We start from the raw sequence: 19591 nt of genomic DNA on the forward strand, positions 1-19591 counted from the left end.
CCTCCCCCTTCCCTCGCTGCCGCCTTTTGTGCGCCGGAGCCCGGGCGTCAACGGGCGCCAACGGCCGCGGCGCTGGCAGGAGCCCCCGGCTATCGGCCTCGGGCGCGGCGCTGTGGCGAGGGCGGCAGCTGGAGCCGCGGCTGTTGCCGTAACCAAGGCGCTGCCAGGCACAGGCGCACACAGACACCGATCACGGAGCGGTGTGGGCTCGGGGGCCGCCTTTGCAGCTCTTCTCCCTGCACCATGCTCCGCTCCGAGCAGCGCCCGACCGCTGCTCCCTGAGGGGAGAGAGAGCCCGCCGTCGCCCCGCGACCGGTTAAGGGGGCGACTGGCGCTCGGCTACCGCCCCCCGGTTACCTGAGTTAGCTCCGTCCCGGCGACTTTGCGCTGCCGCCCCTTCGCAGCGCCTCCCCGAGCTCCCGCCGTGGTAACCCCTGGGCGGCGGGGGAGTGTGCCGCCAGCAGCCGGAGGGACTGCAGCCGCCGCCGAGGAAGAGGAGTTCCAGCCCCCGCCTCCGGAGCTCTTGATGGCGTCTCACCAGCAGACCAGGATCCAAGCCTACCTGGAGAAGAATAAGATCGGTCCCCTCTTCGAGGTAAGGTGCGCTCTTGCCGGCCGACTCCTCCGCGGCGGGCAGCGGTGGGGACGGGGGTGCCACCACGGTGGCCGCGGCTCCCCGCGCAACACAGGTGAGCGCAGGGGCGAGGACGAGTTGGAGGCAGCGTCTGCCCGGCCGGGGAGGGGACGGCAGCGCCGGCACCCCTTGCCCTGCCGCTCCTCACCACACGTGTACCCTCCCGTCCCTCCTCCGAGTGGGGGAGGTTGGCAGCCCTGCCCGGCCATCCCGCGGACGTGGCCCCGCTTCTTCGCTCCTCCACGGACGCGCCGCCCCCAGCTTCACACGCACCCAGGCGGGCCGGGAAACAGGTGCCCCTTCGCCCTCACACCCACGGCCCTGGGAAGAGCCTCCGCCACAGCAACCGCGGAGCCGTGCGGTGATGGGACGGCGGGGAGCCGCGTACCAGCTCGCCTTCCGTGCGCGGTGCGGGGGAGGCGGCGCTCCCCAGCACCCCCGTCTGCAGGGCGGCAGCGCTGAGCAGCGAGCAGCGGGGTTGGGCTCCCAAGGCGCTGCCCCGCCGTGACCGGCCAGGGAGGATGGAGGGAGGGAAGGAAGAAAGGAGAGGTGGGTGCTTCCCCAGCGGGACATCCACACACCAGACCGGGCACTCGGAGTGGAATCTGTCCTGCGAAAAGTCCGTGTCGGTGGTGTTTTCTGAATTTTTTATCTGCAGTCATACGGAACCGTATTTTAGCTACGGATTTTTCTTGGTTTTACAAAGATGCTTTGTTTGTAAATGCACAGATGTGCGTATGTCACTATTTCTGTGCGTAAGCTATGAATACTTAAAATTTTAAAGGGTACTAGAGCAGTCGTGACTATTATCATTTTATCATCCTGTCTCTCATACGGTTTTTACATCTAAATGCACATACATTATACTTTGGTGGTATTACCCAAGCTGCAAGTCTCCCTTTTTCAGTGTTGAACTTGTTCTCAATCAGGCTTACTACGTATGAAATCTGTTTTTTTCTGGTGTACTATATGTTTTGGGTAACATTTGCCAACCCTCACAAATAAGGTTCAAAATTTTGTTTGAAAACAGTTCTCAGAGGGTCAGTTTTCATATTTTGCATGGTCTGAGGCTGTTGAGTCAAATTATGCTGTCTCAGTGTCAAGGGTGTTATGTTCATTTTCCAATAAATAAACCCCCACTTGATGGAACTGTCACTGGGTTCCAGGGAACAGCAGGTGATATTTCTAGTTCTGGATTTCATAGAAACATTTGTGTGGTTAGATTTCTGAATAAAAGACTGTTCAGTCAACACAGTTGCTAGGGCTGCATCCGTAACTGACTCCTGTGTATTTAAATGGGAATTAAGGGTTGTTAAGGAGTTAGGTCCTTGACAGCTGTCATTTTCTTCTACATTTTCTTAACCCATTGATTCACGCATTTAAATTCAAAACTACTTGTCATCACTGTTCTGAGTCACTCTGTTTTAACCTAGTTTCTCAGTAGTGTAAGATACTCATCTCCATTGTTTAAATAGCAAGGGGCTTTAGTTATCAAAAATGGAGGAAAAAATGAGTAAGTTGTACTCTTTACATTCTGTTTATACATCACTAAATATCTCACTGATCACTATAATGCAGGAATTTCATAGTAGTAGAAAGTCTGTGGAAGGCTCTTTGTGTAACCTGCAGGCTGTCCACAGGTTGTTAATGCACACCTGTATTCCAGGAAGAGTTTTTTTGTGTGAAATCAACTTAGACCTGAATAGTAGGGAGTAGATCTAAGATATAGGGTTGTGGCATTCATATAGCTGTTTAAAGTTATTTTAATGCATAACACTGGAAGGAAGAGGATCTTAATTATAATCTCCTCCACTTTCTGAGGGCCATTAAAGAAATCTACTTATATATTTAATTTTGGTGTTGTATTTTTTGTTCTCAACGATTTTTTCAAGATCTACACCCTGCTTCAGCTTGTAGGCCTTTGTAAGGGGAAGATATGTATTTGAAGTTGACACGAACTGATCACATATTATGCATCGGGTGAAGCTTATGCTCTGTACGAGTATTCCTATTATACATGCATTGTGTTGTGTCAAGAGTACAATGTGTTCACAGTCAGATATATTCACTAATTCATCAGTTTTTCATGTCTCTGAAAGTTCTGACACATTGAGAACAGAGATCTGAGCTTTGTCTTTCATTCAAGAACAGCTAGCATTTTCTTACACCACTTCTGTTTCTGATGCTAATTAATCATCACTTGTCATGGATGACAGCCATCTTTTTTGCAGCGAGTACTAATTTTCTAATACCAAGTCAGAAGGAATACACTTGAATCAGTTCTCTGCAGTGTTATTTGCTGAGCAGGTCAGGACTATAATTGTACAATATATGCTTCAAGCCAACATATTAGAGAGTGCATAAAATAATATTGAGTAATGTTAAATTTCCAAGGGAGAGAGGACATGAAGGCAGGGGTGGTGCTGCATAAACAAATCGTATTGCATACTTGCATAGTGTATGATCAGAGGACTTTACACCTTAGATCTTAGGCAATTGTGGAGGCACAGATAGCTGATGGCTGGGGCACTTGCCAGTGTCCTGATGAAGTGTGATTTCCCTGCATTACAGTCAAGAGTAGTAGATGCTGTTAGTTGCTAGCTGGTCATTTTGTTCCCCTTGCTTGCAGCTATCCTGGTAGTGGCTCTTTTCTCTGTTCTCTCTGTTATTTGTGGCTTTCTGTTACTGTGGTTAAGGCTTTTTGTATTTTGTTAACCAGCAATACTTACCTAAGAACATCTGTTCTTTTGGACTTAATTTTTTTTTCCACCTGCAGTGCATGCTGTGTATGCAGGTGAATTCAGTTTCATTTCTTTGCTGAAGTTTTGTATAATGTAACCATTGAATTAGTTTTCTAATGGGTATATAAAAATGTGTTCGAAAGAATTCTAACACGTTAGATGCAGGAAGACTATAGCTCTGATTACAAAAATTATTTCCATGCCTATAAAGAAAGGTAGCAGTGACCTGGAGAAAGAAATAATGAGCTTAGGCTGACTCAGCAGGCACGTCTTCTACTGACTACCAGTATCTGTTAATGGATATGAATGTGCACACCCCAGATTCACCTGATTCCAAACATTTTTAAGAGTTAAATTCTTATTTGTGGCTTAAAGGTGGGAAGGAAGGTGGGTGGGAATTAATGTGTACATCTGAGGCTGTGTCAATTTTGAGAATAAAGGCAGATTGCAAAACAACATTGATACGTTAGCTTCATTTCTCCCTGTAGAATGGAGGTTCAAAAATCGTGGCTTTTCAGAATTGTTTCTTTTGCTGCTGTTTCATCTTGCAGTTGCCTGAGGTTTTGGCAGGTAAAACTTCTGTGAACCTCTAGGTCAACTTCTAAATTTTTCAGGCCTTGCAGGTGTTGGTAGTGTTAATTTCAAGGTTTTAGGTTAACTCCTTAAATTCTGTCACGTTTCATGAGCTGGCTTATCCTGTTCTTGTTGGGTTTGTGTGTTGTGGTTTTGGAGACTTATTTCCTTTCTCTTTTGTAAGTTTAGGCATCTTCCTGTAAAAGATTATTGGCATCTCAGAATTCTGTGGTAAGACATCTAGTTTAGATTTGAGGAATGCCCTTTAGAAACTCCTGTCTTCTGGGATTTTTATGGTAACACTCAGTATAACACTACCCTTTTTTTTTTTTTTTCTTTTTTTTTCTTTTTTAAACATTTAACTTGGAATGTCACAAGAATTCTAAATAAGAATTATTTCTGTGATGGAGCCTCACTGTTGTGGGTTTTTTTTTTTTTTTCTCTCTCTCTTTCTAAAATGTGAACAGGAGGTGTGCGGCTAAAATTGGCTAGGACAGAGCATTCAGAATCAGCACCCACTCATTTCTGTCTGAGTGAAGTATTGACCCACTTTGCATTTCAAGTATTCAATCCAGCAAATTCTTTTTGTGTGCTAATTATCTCAATGAATAATGCTGCTGCCTGAGAGTATACATACATCTAGGCTTCTGTATGACTGTATCTCTTCAGTCTCCAGTTGTGTTCTCATTTGAGCAACCTGACAGTTTCTGTGGATTTGAAAGCTGGATCAGCACTCTGAAGAACAGATTGCAATAAATCTTCAAGAGCTCCAAGATATATTTAGTATTTTGGAATTTTCTTATTTATAGAACTGCAGCTAAAAAGCATAGGGCAGGTACACTGTTGTTATGCAAACCAGAAGATTGTAGTTTCTTTGAGTTACAAAAAAGCCAAAACAACTGTTCTCTAAATAAGCATACCATCCACTTGGTTACCTAAGAATTTTTCTTGAAGTAATGTGAATGACAGCAGCTGAGTTCATATTATAATACTTACTTTGTTTTATTTTGGCGGACAAAATTCCTGAAGCAATTATAATAGGAAGCTGCCTTTTTGTTTTGTTTTGGGGTTTTTTTTGTTTGTTTTCTTTGTTTGGTTTTGGTTTTTGCCTCATTTTTCATTTATGGTGTGTTTTTTTCCTAAAAGAAATAGCATTATTGATATATATTATGCACTGTCTTGCATTATTTAATTTAAATTAACTTAAATGTTAACACATCCTAATGCACCTGTTTGCATTGTTGACTAACAGTGTTTACAGTACGCCTTGTGACTGAGTTAGTCGAAGTTTGAGAAGGAGTTTGGACCATCTTCTGAAGCAACACTTCCTCTCAATTCTTAAATACAGAGATATATTGTAGGCACATGTTGAGTGTGTCGTTTACTTGTTTAAGATTCCTCACAGTACTGAATTATGTTTAAGCTGCAATGTTTTCAATGTGAACGATAGTGTTGCTCTCATAGAACTGTTTCCTCTTGAGCTTGCCCAAATAATCATTTATTTTATTTTGGGATTGTGCTTAATTGGTTAGATGCCATTGCTAGCATGAAAGGGTTTGTATTCTGGATGATGTGAATTTAAATAGAGAACCATTTAGTTTCAGGCAGCTAAGTGAAGTCTCTGGAAGACAAAAGTTTTTCATTGCTTGGACATCATGAGCATCATTTCAGATACTGATTACCGACCCAATGACATTGTTTCAGCCTAGCAGTCCCTCTTCCAGAGGAGTCAGCTGATTTTCAAAGGATGTGTGGAAGCCAGCAGTGATCTAGAAATGCCACAATGTTACACAGTGAGGGTAGAGAATCATATGTAAGTTCTGTTTTTTTGGTTTTTTGTGGTTTTGTTTTTGTGTGGTTTTTTGCCTGCTACAGTAGGACTTTGTGGTAGCTTTGTGCACTAAAGTGGAGGATATACTTAGGGGAAATGAAAATCAAATGGAAAAAAATGGTGCAGCAATGTTGTTTGCATTTCAGAGAATTCCCCATGCATTGTGATAGTTGCCTTGGTAAAGTTGCCTTTAAGGGAAAACAAGTGAGAAACCTGAATTAAGATTATAGATAAATCCTTTCCCGCTAACAAACAGTTCCATGAGCAATGGCTTTATGCTTTTTGCTTGGTTTTTGTGGCGACCAAATAGATGAAAAAGTTGTCAGAATTTTCCCTGCAGATAAGGCATTCATAAATCTTCTCCCCTGTGGATTCAGGGTTTAAGAAAAGATGATGTTCCGAAATGAGGAAAATCATGTTTTCGTCTTAATACCTGACTAAGTAATCTTTTGCCATTTGAAAGAACTTGCATTTTTGTCACATCTACTCCTCTGGGAATTTGTCTGAAATTAGTCAAAGGTTTAAAAAAAGTAGTTGAGAGTTAAAAAAATACTGGTAAGAGACAGTGAAAGAGATTACAGATATAGTATGCATTTGTGTGGTTACAAATATAGATGATTGTCAGGTAAGACTTGTTTCCACAGTGGCAAAAATGTTACTTGTTACTTTCCTGAAAGGGAAATGTGGGCTTTCTTAGTTACTTAAAAAAATAAACCCTTCTGGACACTAGGCACTCAAAGAAATAAAAATTAGAGTTGTAATCTTTATCTGAAAGTAATAATTAAGTTTCAAGATCTGCATCTAAACCACATAATGATAAAATGAAAGAATCACTTCCTTCTGTTACAATAACTTTTAATGTTTTTAAGTTCTCAAAATGACAATTACTTCATTTCCTGAGAGGAGGAGCAGGAGGCATAATGAGCTTGTCATGAAAAATAGTTGGGAAAATGTGAAGTAGTTCTGAACTGACTTTGTCTCACCATAATGCACCAGCAGAGCCTGGCTGCTCACTGCTGAGGTCTAGAGCTAGCAGATGTTCCCGTATAAAATAAAATGTCATGAATCTAATGTCTTTGCTCTAGGAGATCTAGGACAGTGATGATTTTGAATTTGTGTCTGGCAGCCCCTTTAGTAATGAATCAGTCTGGATCAAAATAAGCCCATTACTCTGCTCTTTTTTTTTTTTTTCTTTGTGTTTTATCACATTATGAAGTCTCTTCCAAGTTTTGCATGATATTTAATGCATGGTGTTAATTAAGCCTGAACTAAGCCCTTCAGCTGTCTTGTTTTTTTTTTTGCTTAATCCAATCTTTGGTATAAAGGATGAATGTAAATGTCAAATATTTTTTAAAAAAACCTTTAATGGCTTTAACTTTGTATTTATTTTTTTCTAGTGTGTTGTTTATTCTTACTGATATATACTTTTCCAAGTGGGCTAGATGCTATCCGTACCTCAGCACAGTATCAACCTTCTGGTGATTTTGGAGTTTCTGAGAAGGAAGGAGCAGCTAGTACCTTATTCTGCATTTCTTCCACCTGTGATATGCTTCTTTATGCTTCTGGAGCTATCTGGTTTCTTATTTATCTCCCTTATCTGGCCATTACTACAAAGACATATCTAAAAAGACACTTATTAGCACTTACTTCTTTTAAGTGTTACTTTGTAAACAAAGTGTTAAAAATTGAGTTAGAAACATGATATTTAAAAGCATGTTAACATCATGTTCTTTTACAATTTGCCTCTACTCTTGAAAATCTAGTCAATAGTCATTCTCTTTTTTTTTTTTTTTTTGCAGTGTCTTTTTTTCCCCTCACTTGTTCTTTACTTTTGCTGTCTTGTTTATAAAAATGAAAAGGTGAGGAAGCAACACTTTCTTATTTTCATTGATTGGTCATATTTTTTGCATAGTGATATTTTGCCTTTTTTGTTTTTCTTTTTTTTCTCCTTTTTTTTTTTTTTCTTTTTTTCTTTTAATTTTTTTTCCTTTTCTTTCTTTTTTTTCTTTGAGGGGTGTTTGTTACCTTTGAATCTGGGAGATGTCATGAGGCATTTTGATATTCATCAGCTTTTTGGAAAAAAGGCTACCCAAACCCTTTATTGTTTTTAATATCTAGATTAAAATGAGGTGTCACTGACTGCACTCTGTATTATCCCCCTTTCAGAGGTGCATACTTTCTTATTCTCCTGGCTGTGAACTATGAGAGGGGGTATTCTTCTGGGTTAAGATCCTTCTCTACCTGAAACCAATTAAAACTCAGCTGAGGAAAATCAGTTTCAAAATAGAATTGTTAGGAAACTGTTGGCTTCTTGACTTAAGGCAGTGTGATGTTCCAGATGTTACTGAAGGTGATGAAAAGCAGCACTTATTTGAGAGGTGGAATCAAGGTTCATGAGTTTAATACTAGAATGTAGATAAAGAGCATGATCACTTGAAATGTACACCTATGCCTTTGCCAAGACAACCAAGTGCTCATCTCTGTTTCTAGTATAGAGGGTAATATCTTTTTAAAAAACTTGAAACATTTACATTTTTGATGACCTTAACTTTCATGTCAGGTACCATATGCTATACTTTTTTAATTTCTCCTTTTCCTAATAATTCTCACTGACTACACGTTTTTATTTCCATCCAGAAGTGGTCAGGCAGTGTCAATAGGCTGTAGTAATGATGTCCTTCTGGTTTTATTCTTCTGTTGCTTTGGGCAGTTTTCTTTCCCTATTCACATAGCATTCAAGAATTATCTTTATACTAGACAGAGTTTCCAGTGAAACACCTCAATTTTGAACGTAGATTTCAACAGCAGTGTGAGGAAATGTGTTACAATTCTGTGAAATGCCCATATGAAATGAAGAATGCATATGGACTTGCTTACCCATGCTTGAGATGTAGAAGGCTATTTTACATTAGCCTCCACTTGTAGCATTTCTGTCAATATGGAGAGTGAAAACTGTTACCTTCTTGTGTATTTAAATGAAGCATCCGTTCTCTCTCTCCATGTTGCCAGCTCCCTGCAATATTCAGTGAGTAAAATCACTATTCATGTATGAGATTTCTCTATAGTAGCTGGAAAAATATGCTTATCAAACCCTTTTGTTGCTTTTGGAGGAACTGTTTTTTGGGACAGGAATAATGAGGGTTTGGGTCTTTCGGCTGTGTTGGAGCTTTTTAAAATAATTCCTTCTCTTGTAGCTTCTTTTATTCCAGACATTGGTGGATAAGTACTCAGAACTGCAGGTTGTGAGGCTGATTTGATGGCCAGTTGCTTCAGATCCTGTTCATCTTCCTTTCTGGCTGCCTGTTTCTGGTTGTCTTGTTGCAGTGAAGTGGCAATAGTCTCATAATGCATTTACCCAGTTTAGGAAGATAAAATAGAAGGAAAGGAAATCTGCAATGAATTGAAAAGTATTCAGTTGGTTTAAATTTGTGGGTCTGATGGGGAACCATGGCATTGACTCAGGAGGGAAAGTGTAGGTGGCCAGAAGGTGAGGGGAAGGAGAGAAGCCCTTTCTCTCTGGTAGCAAGCTGCTAGATGGGTGTGAATGATCTCCAGATTACTTCAGGATTTCTAACTGCTCAGCCCTGTATACCAGGAGATTGTGTACTTAAGTTAGCTTCAAATGGATCTTGCCTTTTGAAGGTGCAGTTCCCCATAGGTCAGGAGAATATCATGGAGCCCATCCCATCCCAGCCCCTTCTATGAAGCAGCAGAAAAGGGATTGGAATAATTAGAGTGGAATGGCCTAACAAATTTAGAGGGTGTATACATACATGAACACACTCAGAACACACTGAACCTGAAAATTAGAATGTTTAGGAAATGAAAGGGGATGGGATGACAAAGGTTGCTACATTGTTAATGCATGTGGGGTTTTTTTTTTTGTTTGTTTTTTGTTTTGGGGTTTTTTTTTTCCTTGTAGTTGCAGTCCATATGGTCTAATTCCATACCTGGGATCTGTACTATCTTTTGAAAAGAAAGTTTCTAATGCTTGTGGTTGCTGAGAGTATAACTGAAGGGTGAGAAACACAGGGCAAATACAAGAAAATGTAACTTATGGTCTAAAGAAATGTGTGTGTTTTGCAGCATACTCATACTTCTAGTGCATGATCTTGACAATACTGCTCATGTATAGCTTTGCCAGGGAGTTAAAGGTGTCCTTAGCACTTCTGTTAACTTTGGCTGCTGTGCCACAGACTCCTTCAGCAAGACTGCATCATGCTCCAGTTTGATAATCATTGCGTCTCTGCTGTCATTCTTGTGCATGAAGAGGTAAATTGATGATTCTGAAGGATTCCTCTGGTTCAGGGATCTATTTCAAAGAAAGGAATTCTGAATGACAAATTCTGAGTTTTGGTGCACTAATGCAGAAAAGCTGCTCTGTATTGTTGATAGCAGAATTCGTCCTAGAAGTCTAAATAAGGGGAAGCTGTCTTTTCTGGGGACTTGGGAGATGGTTCACAGAACTGAAAAAGAAGGGTAGTTTCATCTGTAGGTGACTTAAGGAGAGAATCTGTGGAAGCAATTATGGATATGGGGCAGTTAGGAAGGAAAAAAAATTACATGGATTCTGTAATAGTTTTGTAGAGATGGTTTTGGGGGCATGGGTGTGAATGACACCATAGTTTCATTTAAAGGGGAAGAAACAGGCAGGGTAAGATTACTGGGTTTCTGTGTTTACTGAGGTTTCTCAGACCTAAATGAGTGTGTGTGCGTGTAAATGCACATCTATATGCAATGCATATAGAAGCTCTGAAGCACTGGGACACACCTGAGATACCTGCATAAGTTTGGTAGGTTCTGTATGATTTTGTTCAGGTGCATTATGTTAACTGCACATGTCCTGGCCTGTTGGGCATGAGAAGCTCAGTACACTGGGCCTGGGTATTCATCTCCCTAAGCATTCTGAAGAAACTTTTTCTTCCTGCCTGATTAGGACAAAGCAGAGATGTCCAGGGAAACACAAACTGAGGACAAAACCAAGGTTTGCAGTTGTGGAAGTTCCTCTGTGGAAGTTCCTCTGGCCATCATGAAACAACGCTTGTAATTATAGGCAAGATGAGTTCTGCACAGGATTAACCTTTGAAAGATGAAAGGCTGCAACTTGCCGAGTGTCTTTTTAAGACACATCCTTTTCCATGATGTGGGGCTCCCAGGAAAAAAAAAAAAAAAAAGAGAGATAAAAGTTGTTTTGGAGCTTTTGCTAGCTTTTCCTAAGTGTGCCCTGGTTCAGGATAATGCCAGTCGATAAAAACACCTGTAATAGTAATACAAAATGTAATATAATGAAGCTATTTGGAGACAAAGGCTGAATAAGGACTGACCAATACAGAACAAAGAAGGGATACAAAAAGAGATACAAGAAGGGATACAGAAAGATTATAGTGCTAGAGTAACAGATTTAAGTTCAATTTCTTATCCTGTGAAGGAGGAATTTCTGAAAGAAAAAGATACCACGAGAGAAAAAGGAACAAAGGTAAATCAGAATCTCCAGAGAATTTGGTATTATTTTTTCCCTATGATAAAAGAAAAAAAAAAAGATTAGAAGAATAAAGTTGGCCGAAATGAAGATCCATTTACCATTTACTTAAACACTGAAGTTCAGTCAGGAAAGGAAATAACACAGTATTTAGGGTACTGAAACTGTATCCAGTTGTCTGGCTGCTGTTCCTACTTCAGCGGCTGCTGTCCTGGTGCATTAGCATGCATTATTCTGTTCTTGTGTTTCCCTTTCCTTTGTCTGTCCTGTTTATCTGCACAGAGACAGCAAACCCCTCTGGCTCTTACAGTCTTCACGTGGTTTAGGAGTTTTCAAGACAAGGCCCTGAGCTCATTATGGCCCTTCTGCTTCCTCTTCATGGTGCTGCCTCAGTGCCTGGTAGCGCTATTAATCCCATTAATTGGTGCCACACATTCAAAAAAATTCATTTCTCCTCCCTTCTCCCCTGCTTAGTGTGGGGGTTCAGAGCACTGACAAGTCTCAAGGCTGCAGTGCAGTCCATGTGAGCACGTTGTGCTCCCACAGGGATCCCTGCTGCAGTCCCATCTGACAGGAGGGAGCTCTTTCCTCCTAACCAGGCAAATTTAGTCTAACATTAAATTAAGACCAATCAAATCATCAGGTAGTTTTAATTGGGCAGTCGCTGTCAGGGCCGGGAAGTTACTTTGCTGTGTCAGAAAGAAAAACATAACACCAGTGATTTGCAGGCAGATTTTAAGAAATAAAAAGCACTGGAATAGAAGATTAATAATGCTTTGGTTGATATTAAAACTAACTCTACAACCCCCAACACTATCACATCTAAAATTAGCCAGATCTCAGCTTCTAGAAAAGAAGTGATTCATTGCAATCTTGATGGTAGATGGGTCTGTTGGGAAATGATGGACCTAACTACAGTTCTAGGTACGATTCACTTATCTGTCCTTAAAAATTACCATTACTACCCATTTTAAGGTTTCAGTCATTTGTACAGTAGTACTCATAGAAATATTCACTTCAGAATCTTGGTTTCTTGTAAAATATACGGCTTTAGTCCTTTGTGTGAAAACCTAAGCCAGAGGACAGCTTGAGGATTTTCTAGGTCATGTTCTGGGTAGGTTAGTGAGGCCAAGCTGACTCGATCCATGGTGACAGTTTACATGGAGGAGATAGTCAAAGTGCAAATGACAGTTTTTAGAAATATTCCATATTTGTACATGGGTCAAAATGATCTTGTTTGAACTAAAAAGTGATTTTATTAAGTTGATCCCTGTGATATAATTATTAGAACCCTCCCTTTTTTTTTGATGGCTTCTTTTAAAACCACTTTTCCTACCATTTATTTTTTTTGCTTGGAAAAAAATATTTGTTCATTAGCTTCTATTTTTTGTTACACAGAGACCAATACAGATATTTTTTTCTTATTTCATACTTAATGCTTTGCATAAAGTAGAAATTGCTTCAATATTGGAGTCATATATCTAACTTAGCTAATCTATAACTTACAGAGTGGAAAGTGTATCCTGCTTATGTAAGCTGATATTTATTTAGCTGCCCCCATTATCTCAGACCAACTTTATTTGTGGGTATGATATGATAAGTGTCAGCCTTAAGCCTGTGCAACCAATGCATTTGTCCTCCCAGAGGCCAAACAGAAGTGTCCCACATCCTCTCATTTCAGATATTTCTTTTCAGCTTGATATTGACATAATTCTCAGTTTTCAGCTGTCCTTTAGAGCTAATGTCAGGGAGGTTTTTCACATTACTTACTTAGGTGAGGATTCTCCAAGGACTTGGGCATGCAAGTAACTTTTATTGAAACGAATAGCCAGTAATCCATGGACAAATCATGAAGTTAAACTGTAGACATGCTTCAGCTTTTTCCATTAGCGTTTCACATGAACCTGCATTTGAATGAATCTTGCTTACAGCCACAAGTGCTGCAATTATACTGAAAGACAAAAGAAAGAGATCCAAAAATATGATTAACCGTAGTTGTACACTTATACTTCAGCTTAAGTCTCCATATTTCATATTTTGTGGTTGTCTGCAGGGTGCTAGATATACTACCTTAAATTCCCTCACAATAACGCATCAATGAGCAGATGTGAGTAGGTCTGAGAAAATAAAATTTATAGCCATATTTTTTTTGGAAGCTACGGGTTGACAGCAAGGTACAACTTAAGAATTGGTAGAAATATCTTGTTGAAAAATACAGCTCCTTTAAACTTTTAAGTTGGATAAAACGGAAATGTTTTGTTGAAGCAACCTGTAATATTTGTGGTTAGTTGATTTTCAGCTAACTTCCTCGTTTGGCTGAATTGCTTAATGGATACTATGGATGTCTCTTAAGTTCCTAAAAGCTTTCTCTGTGGCTTGAGTATGCTGAAACAAACCAATAAATCCTTTGTGGAAAACATAAACCTTAAATTCCAATGACATTAACTCTGTCCTCCCTCTTCATGGTTGTTTTTCATATTGGCCAGTAGTGATGATAAATATAGCACATCCATATATAATTAAATTACTACACAGCAATGCAGAAGTAAGACACGTAGGATTTTTTTGTTTGTTTTTTTCCAGAAGTAATGCCAAAAAACTACCGTGATGATGGATTTAAAAAAAAAAAAAGTGAGCATTAGTATTTGGGTAAAGCTAGATTATTGCTTTAGATTTGAAAAAGAAGCCTATGAGAACTGGGTTTTCTGTCTGGAAATAGACTATTAAGTCAAATAGCTATTCTCAGAACCTTCAGAAGAGTGTTTAGCCAAATTTTGGGGCTGGGAATAGGTGGGTATTTATTCACTAGAAAATCTGTATCTTATTTATGCCACATTACCATTTATATTCAGCTGTAATTAAACCCTAGATATTTTGAGGCTTTTTCCAATTTTAAAAAATTTGAGATAATTGGGAGCATTTCAGATGTTGCAAATAATAGCTGTTACACTGCAAAAGTGCTTGATTTTTTTTTTCTATGACTACTTATACAGTGTTTTTGTCTAATATTTGAACATACAAAGTTTTAAACAAAGTGGAATTTTGCCAGTCTTGTAAAGTCCTTCTGATAGCAGGTAATAATAATCAAGAAGCCTTTCTCATAGTATCTTTTTGCCCTGCATTCAGTGTATCACCAAGTTTATTTCTTCTGCTATTGGTGCTATCAAAAGATTTTGTGAACCTGATGTATGTCAATAGTATAATATATAGTTGTGGGAAAAGGGAATACTTTGCATGCCTTCCATCAGCTGGACGACTTTTGCATTTGATCTAATTAAACATTACTTTTGTATTTTAAACAAAAAATGGTCAAATAATGGCATTCACGATGAAAGTCAAGCTGAACGAGTATACAGTGTGTTTTTAAAGGTCTGTGCGATTAGTGCAATATATAAAAAAATGAACTACAGTAAGTTTGAGCAATTTTAAACCTAACATTCAGATGTTTGTGGTTTGGTTTTTATTGGTTTTTTTTTTTTTTTGTTTTTTGTTTTTTTTTTTTTTTACATTGAAACATATTTTTTTTAACATAGGAAATGAGATTTGAAAAATGAACATGAAATTCATCCAAATCAAAGATTGAGAGGATAAAACCCAGTTGTGTCCAGGGAGAGTTACAGGCTCAACGTGAAGCAGAGTCTGCAGCATTGGTGCAGCTGTATAGTGCTGAGTATTTAAAATATGTATTTGGCATTGATCCATCTTCTCTGTTAAACACGTGCCTGGCTGTAATTCATTGTATCTAATATCTGTTGTATACTGTCAACAAGGTTTGACATTTTCCTTCGTAGAGCACGAGGGATGCACTGTTCTTTCAGGTGTCTTTTGCTGAAGTGTCATTTTCTGGGCCACGCTTTTGGCCATGATTTATAGGACATCCAAGCAAGGACACCCCAAGCAAGGGCCTGCTTTTCAGGACAGTCCCAGGCTTCTGCCTGAGGGTTGTTCCACAAGTCTGTGCCATTTTTAGACAGAGGCAGTGACTGTACCTTGTCAGGGCTCAGGCACAGCAATGAACCTGCTAGAGCCAGTGGGAAGCAGTCTGGGAATGCCAGGAGGTGGCTGGAGATGTGTGGACTGTGAGCTGCTCAGTGTTAGCATTTCTTTCCCCTTTCAATCTTTCTACTGTGCCATACTTAATTCTCAGGGTTCTTGTTGTACTCTAAAACAATACCTTGAGCCTGCATGGTTTGGGTAAAAAATGAACAGCTGTGTGCCCTTCCACCTGTGTGTACCTAATCTTCAATTTGTTATTTTATTTAATTTTTTTTTACTCTGATGGGATTGTCATTCTCAGAAGTTTCTCCACTGTCTATTTTAACTTGACTTGAGAAAAGGATATTATCCATGAAGGCAGAACATGTTAGAAATGTTAGAACTTTGAAAATAATATTAAGGGAAAAAAAGATATCATTAGAGCAGTTTCTCTGTCATCTTGCTCGCTGATGGGGAAAATGATACAAGTAATTTTGGCTTAGGTGATGGATTATAAAAATGGAAGCAATCATAGGTGGATTTTACTTCCAACTGAACTGGAATTATTGATGTGTCTGTCCACTTGGGGCTGAAGATAAACTGATAGCCTACAGGAATAAAATGGTTACCAGCATCATTTGGTGGCATGTAGTAAATGGCAATATGCAAAATGCTGGAAGATCACCTAGAGTACAGAAAAAAAAATCCATCTTGGGTTTCTATTAGTTAACACTTTTATTTACTTATTGTATTGTTATTAATTTATGCATTTATTACAAAATTTTTTTGTTATACCCATGGGCTGATGGCTTTTGCTTAGCAAAAGATTCCTGTATTTAGAGACCAATTATTTTCATTGTGGGCTTTGCCTTTTTAAGTGGCAAAGTTCATGTGTATATATAATAAAGGAAAACTTTATCTACCTCTAAATGAACAAAGAATAAAGTAACTCCTAATCTAAAAGCATTCCTTGTAATAGTAAATGAGATGTTATAAATTTTCCCTTGCAGTTAGAAAAGCAGTGAGTATGAGCTGTGTCTAAACTGACTGGAAGATTACTGTGAGCTCTCAAAGGTGTTGGAGAGCTATCAGGTGTCTGCTTGCAGAGTCTGCAGTGGCTCTGGTGCTTATTCTTACAAGATATTGGGCATCTTGTGTTACCTGTGAAAGGCAAATCAATGTGACCTTTCCTTTGGGGGGGAAAAAAGATACAAGTAGCTTTAAGTCAATCTATCAAGTGTATATATATGAAATTGCCTTTTGTCCTCTTGAAATGCTATATAAAACCTACTTCTTAGGGATTTCCAGCCATATTTGCAGTATATAAATTCTGCAGATACAGAAAAAACCTTTGTGTTTTGCTGTGGTGAAAATTACTTTCTAGGTTTTTCTATGGCAACAGATTCTAACCTTTGCAGTTCAAAATCTCTGATGTATTGATGCATATTAAACATTTAGTTCTGTTTAAAAAGCTGAAAACACTCTTGGTCTAAAGACTTATGAGACCAAGTCAGTCTCTCACAGGTAAGGGCAAGGCAATCAAGACACATATAGATATTCATAGAGATAGATATTCATCTCTTCAGAATAGATATTCATCTCTTCAGAGTGTATGAATAAAACTTGTAATTAGACTATTGCCAACAGTTGCTTAGCTGCTGTACTAAGGGTACATTTCTAAGTGACATGATTTAAGTAAATTCTTACAAGCAGGAAGCATATGTTGACTTCATTGGAATTTGTTTAGTAATCACTACTAGAGCAAATTTATGGCCAATTTATGTAAGCAGTTAAAGTCAGGATAATTAAATCTTTGTTAAAAAATCCCTACCCTGGACCCTGGTAAGTAACATCCGCCATTTCATATCACTGTAATTGCTGGTTATTATTTGAACTTCCATGTGAACGGATAAAAATTTCTTAGTCGAGATTAAAAAAAAAAATGAAAGCAATTGTTTTATTTTAATGCCTTAAAATTATACATAAAATTTAATAAATGGCTACACAGACTGGGCAGCAGAACTTTAAAACAGTTTTTTATATTTGTCTTTCTGTATAACTTGAGTGAATGTAATTTTATAATAATGCAATGTTAGTTGTATCCATTTTCCAAAGAAGTAGTATTATTGGCCTTTTGCAGAAAATGCAAGAGCTACAATGAATTGTTTCAAAAGTTGTCAGAGCAGAGTGTTTGCTAATGGGCACCTGATAGATCTGAGTTTTAATTTTTCTGCTAACATGGTCTTGACTGTGCATCTGGTGGCTGCCAGTGTACTTGCTATGCTGAAACCAATGAGCAAGCAAACCTGTATGAACAGTTTTAGTGAAGGATCTAGGATCCAGAAATACATGGCCACAGCTCACCCCAAACTACTGAGTGTGCTTTTCTTTCCTTCTCTCCTGCTGTGTGGGTGACTGCCAAACAGCTCCCAGTGGGAAATTCCTCTAGTGCTACATGTTGCTAAAACAACTCGTAGTGACTTCTTCTTGATGTTGTTTTTGGAAGAGCATTGCTCCTTGCTTGAGTTCTACCTTGGATGCCATGGTTTGGTACACAGTGGGCATACATAAATAGAAGTGTGAAAAAAAAAAAGAGGCATTTGGAATAAATTCTTTTAAACAAAAGTTTTAATGTTAACTACATGAGTGTGTAGTGAGAGGGCAAGGGGCAATGATTTAAAACTTGAAGAGGGGAGATGAAGTTTAGATATTAGGAGGAATTTCTTTACTATGAGGTGGTAAAACACAGGAACTATTTGCCCAGGGAAGTTTTGCATGTTCCTTCCCTGAAAGTGTTCAAAGACCAGGCTGGATGGGGCCTTGAGCAACCTGGTCTAGTGGGAGGTGTCCCTGCCCATGACTTGGGGGCTTGGAAGTAGATGATCTTTAGGGTCCCTTCCAACACAAACCATTTCATGATTCTGTGATTCTCCACTCCAATATTGCTATCCACAGGGGGAAAGTGTTGGAGTACAGTATCAGACCTTCTAATGTAGCTGCTCACCATCACTTTCTGTTATGCAGCTAGAAAAGTTTTGACAGGCTTTTAGAAGGATGAAAAATGAAGTAGAGATAATTTGTTCTTCATCTTGTATGTCGGTATTTCAGGTGTGTGAAGAGCCAGTTGTTACGTGTAAGCAATAGATGGCTCACGTGCACAATTAATGAACATATATTTCTAAGGTACATCACAGCCTCTAGTATCAGATGTGTGATAATGTAATTTTAAAGCAAAAAATCATAGAATCATAGAACTTTCAGGGTTGGAAAGGACCTTTAGGATCATCTAGTTCCAAACCCCCTGCCATGCACTGAGACATCTCCCACTGGATCAGGTTGTTCAGAGCCCCCTCCAACCTGGCCTTGGAAACTTCCAGGAATGGGCCTTCCACCACCTCTCGGGCCAACCTGTTTCAGTGTCTCACCACTGGAGAAGAAGAAGACATAATATTTTTTTAGTAAGCTTCTGGAAGGAAGAAAATGGTCGCAATTCTGCAGTCACAGAGCAGTGATCTAATATATCAAGGGATTTTAAGCATGCGCCTGGCTTTATAAATATTTACTTCTCATGCATTAAAAATACCTAAGCTTAAGTGCTTAGCTGAGTCAATGCATTACTATACCAATTTTTATTTTGTAGAGCTGTCTTCTTCTGATAACCACTCATAAACCCTTTGAAACTGTTAATGTGGTGGTACTGTACTGGGTCTGGCTGGAAGGGAGATGATTTTCTTTGTAGAAGCCCATACAGGTCTGTGTTTCAGATTTGTGATTAAAACAGTATTGATACACCAGTCTTTCAGTTATTGCTGAGCAGCACTTGCACAGGGTCAAGGCCTTCCCTATTCCTCACTATGTTCACCATACACTATGAAGCAGGGTGTGGGTGGGCAAGAGTTTGTGAGATGACACAGCTGGGACAGATGAAAAGAGATTTTATACCACATGATATTCTCAGCTGGGGAGTAAATTTTCTGTGTCTTGGGGACTGGCTGGACAGTGGGAGGTGGTAAGTGATTGCCTTGGCACCAGTTGTTTATTGGGTTGCTTTTTTCAGTTTGCTTTTTGTTTGTTTTATTGTTTTTTTTTTTTCTTCTCTTTCCTTTGGCTTTTAAACTGTCTTTCTCTCAACCCATGAGTTTTTCTTGGTTTTGCTCTTCTTATTCTCCCCTATTTCACTGTGGGTAGGAGTGAATGAGCAGCTGGTGGGTGCTGAGCTGCTGGTTGGGGTCAAGCCACTAGAGGTAGCCACAGAAGTACCTACTGCTTTATTTCCTAGTACTACTGAATCACACCCCCTCAGAAAAAAGATACTGTGTCAGGCAGGAAGAAGCTAAATCAGTGAAGTTAAAAATGGA

General features: G+C 39.4%; 1 protein-coding gene across 1 annotated transcript in view; it reads left to right on the forward strand.

Moving 5' to 3' along the window:
• Positions 1-526: 526 nt before the first annotated feature.
• The window catches only part of C2H8orf34 (chromosome 2 C8orf34 homolog), a 141430-nt gene continuing 122365 nt past the window's right edge, over positions 527-19591 (forward strand). Inside the window, exon 1 of the mRNA XM_030444694.1 lies at positions 527-595. Within this exon, the coding sequence (XP_030300554.1) occupies positions 527-595 (69 nt within the window). The remainder of the gene's footprint in view (positions 596-19591) is intronic.

Source organism: Calypte anna, chromosome 2 (assembly GCF_003957555.1).
Source record: "Calypte anna isolate BGI_N300 chromosome 2, bCalAnn1_v1.p, whole genome shotgun sequence".
Taxonomy (NCBI): Eukaryota; Metazoa; Chordata; class Aves; order Apodiformes; family Trochilidae; genus Calypte; species Calypte anna.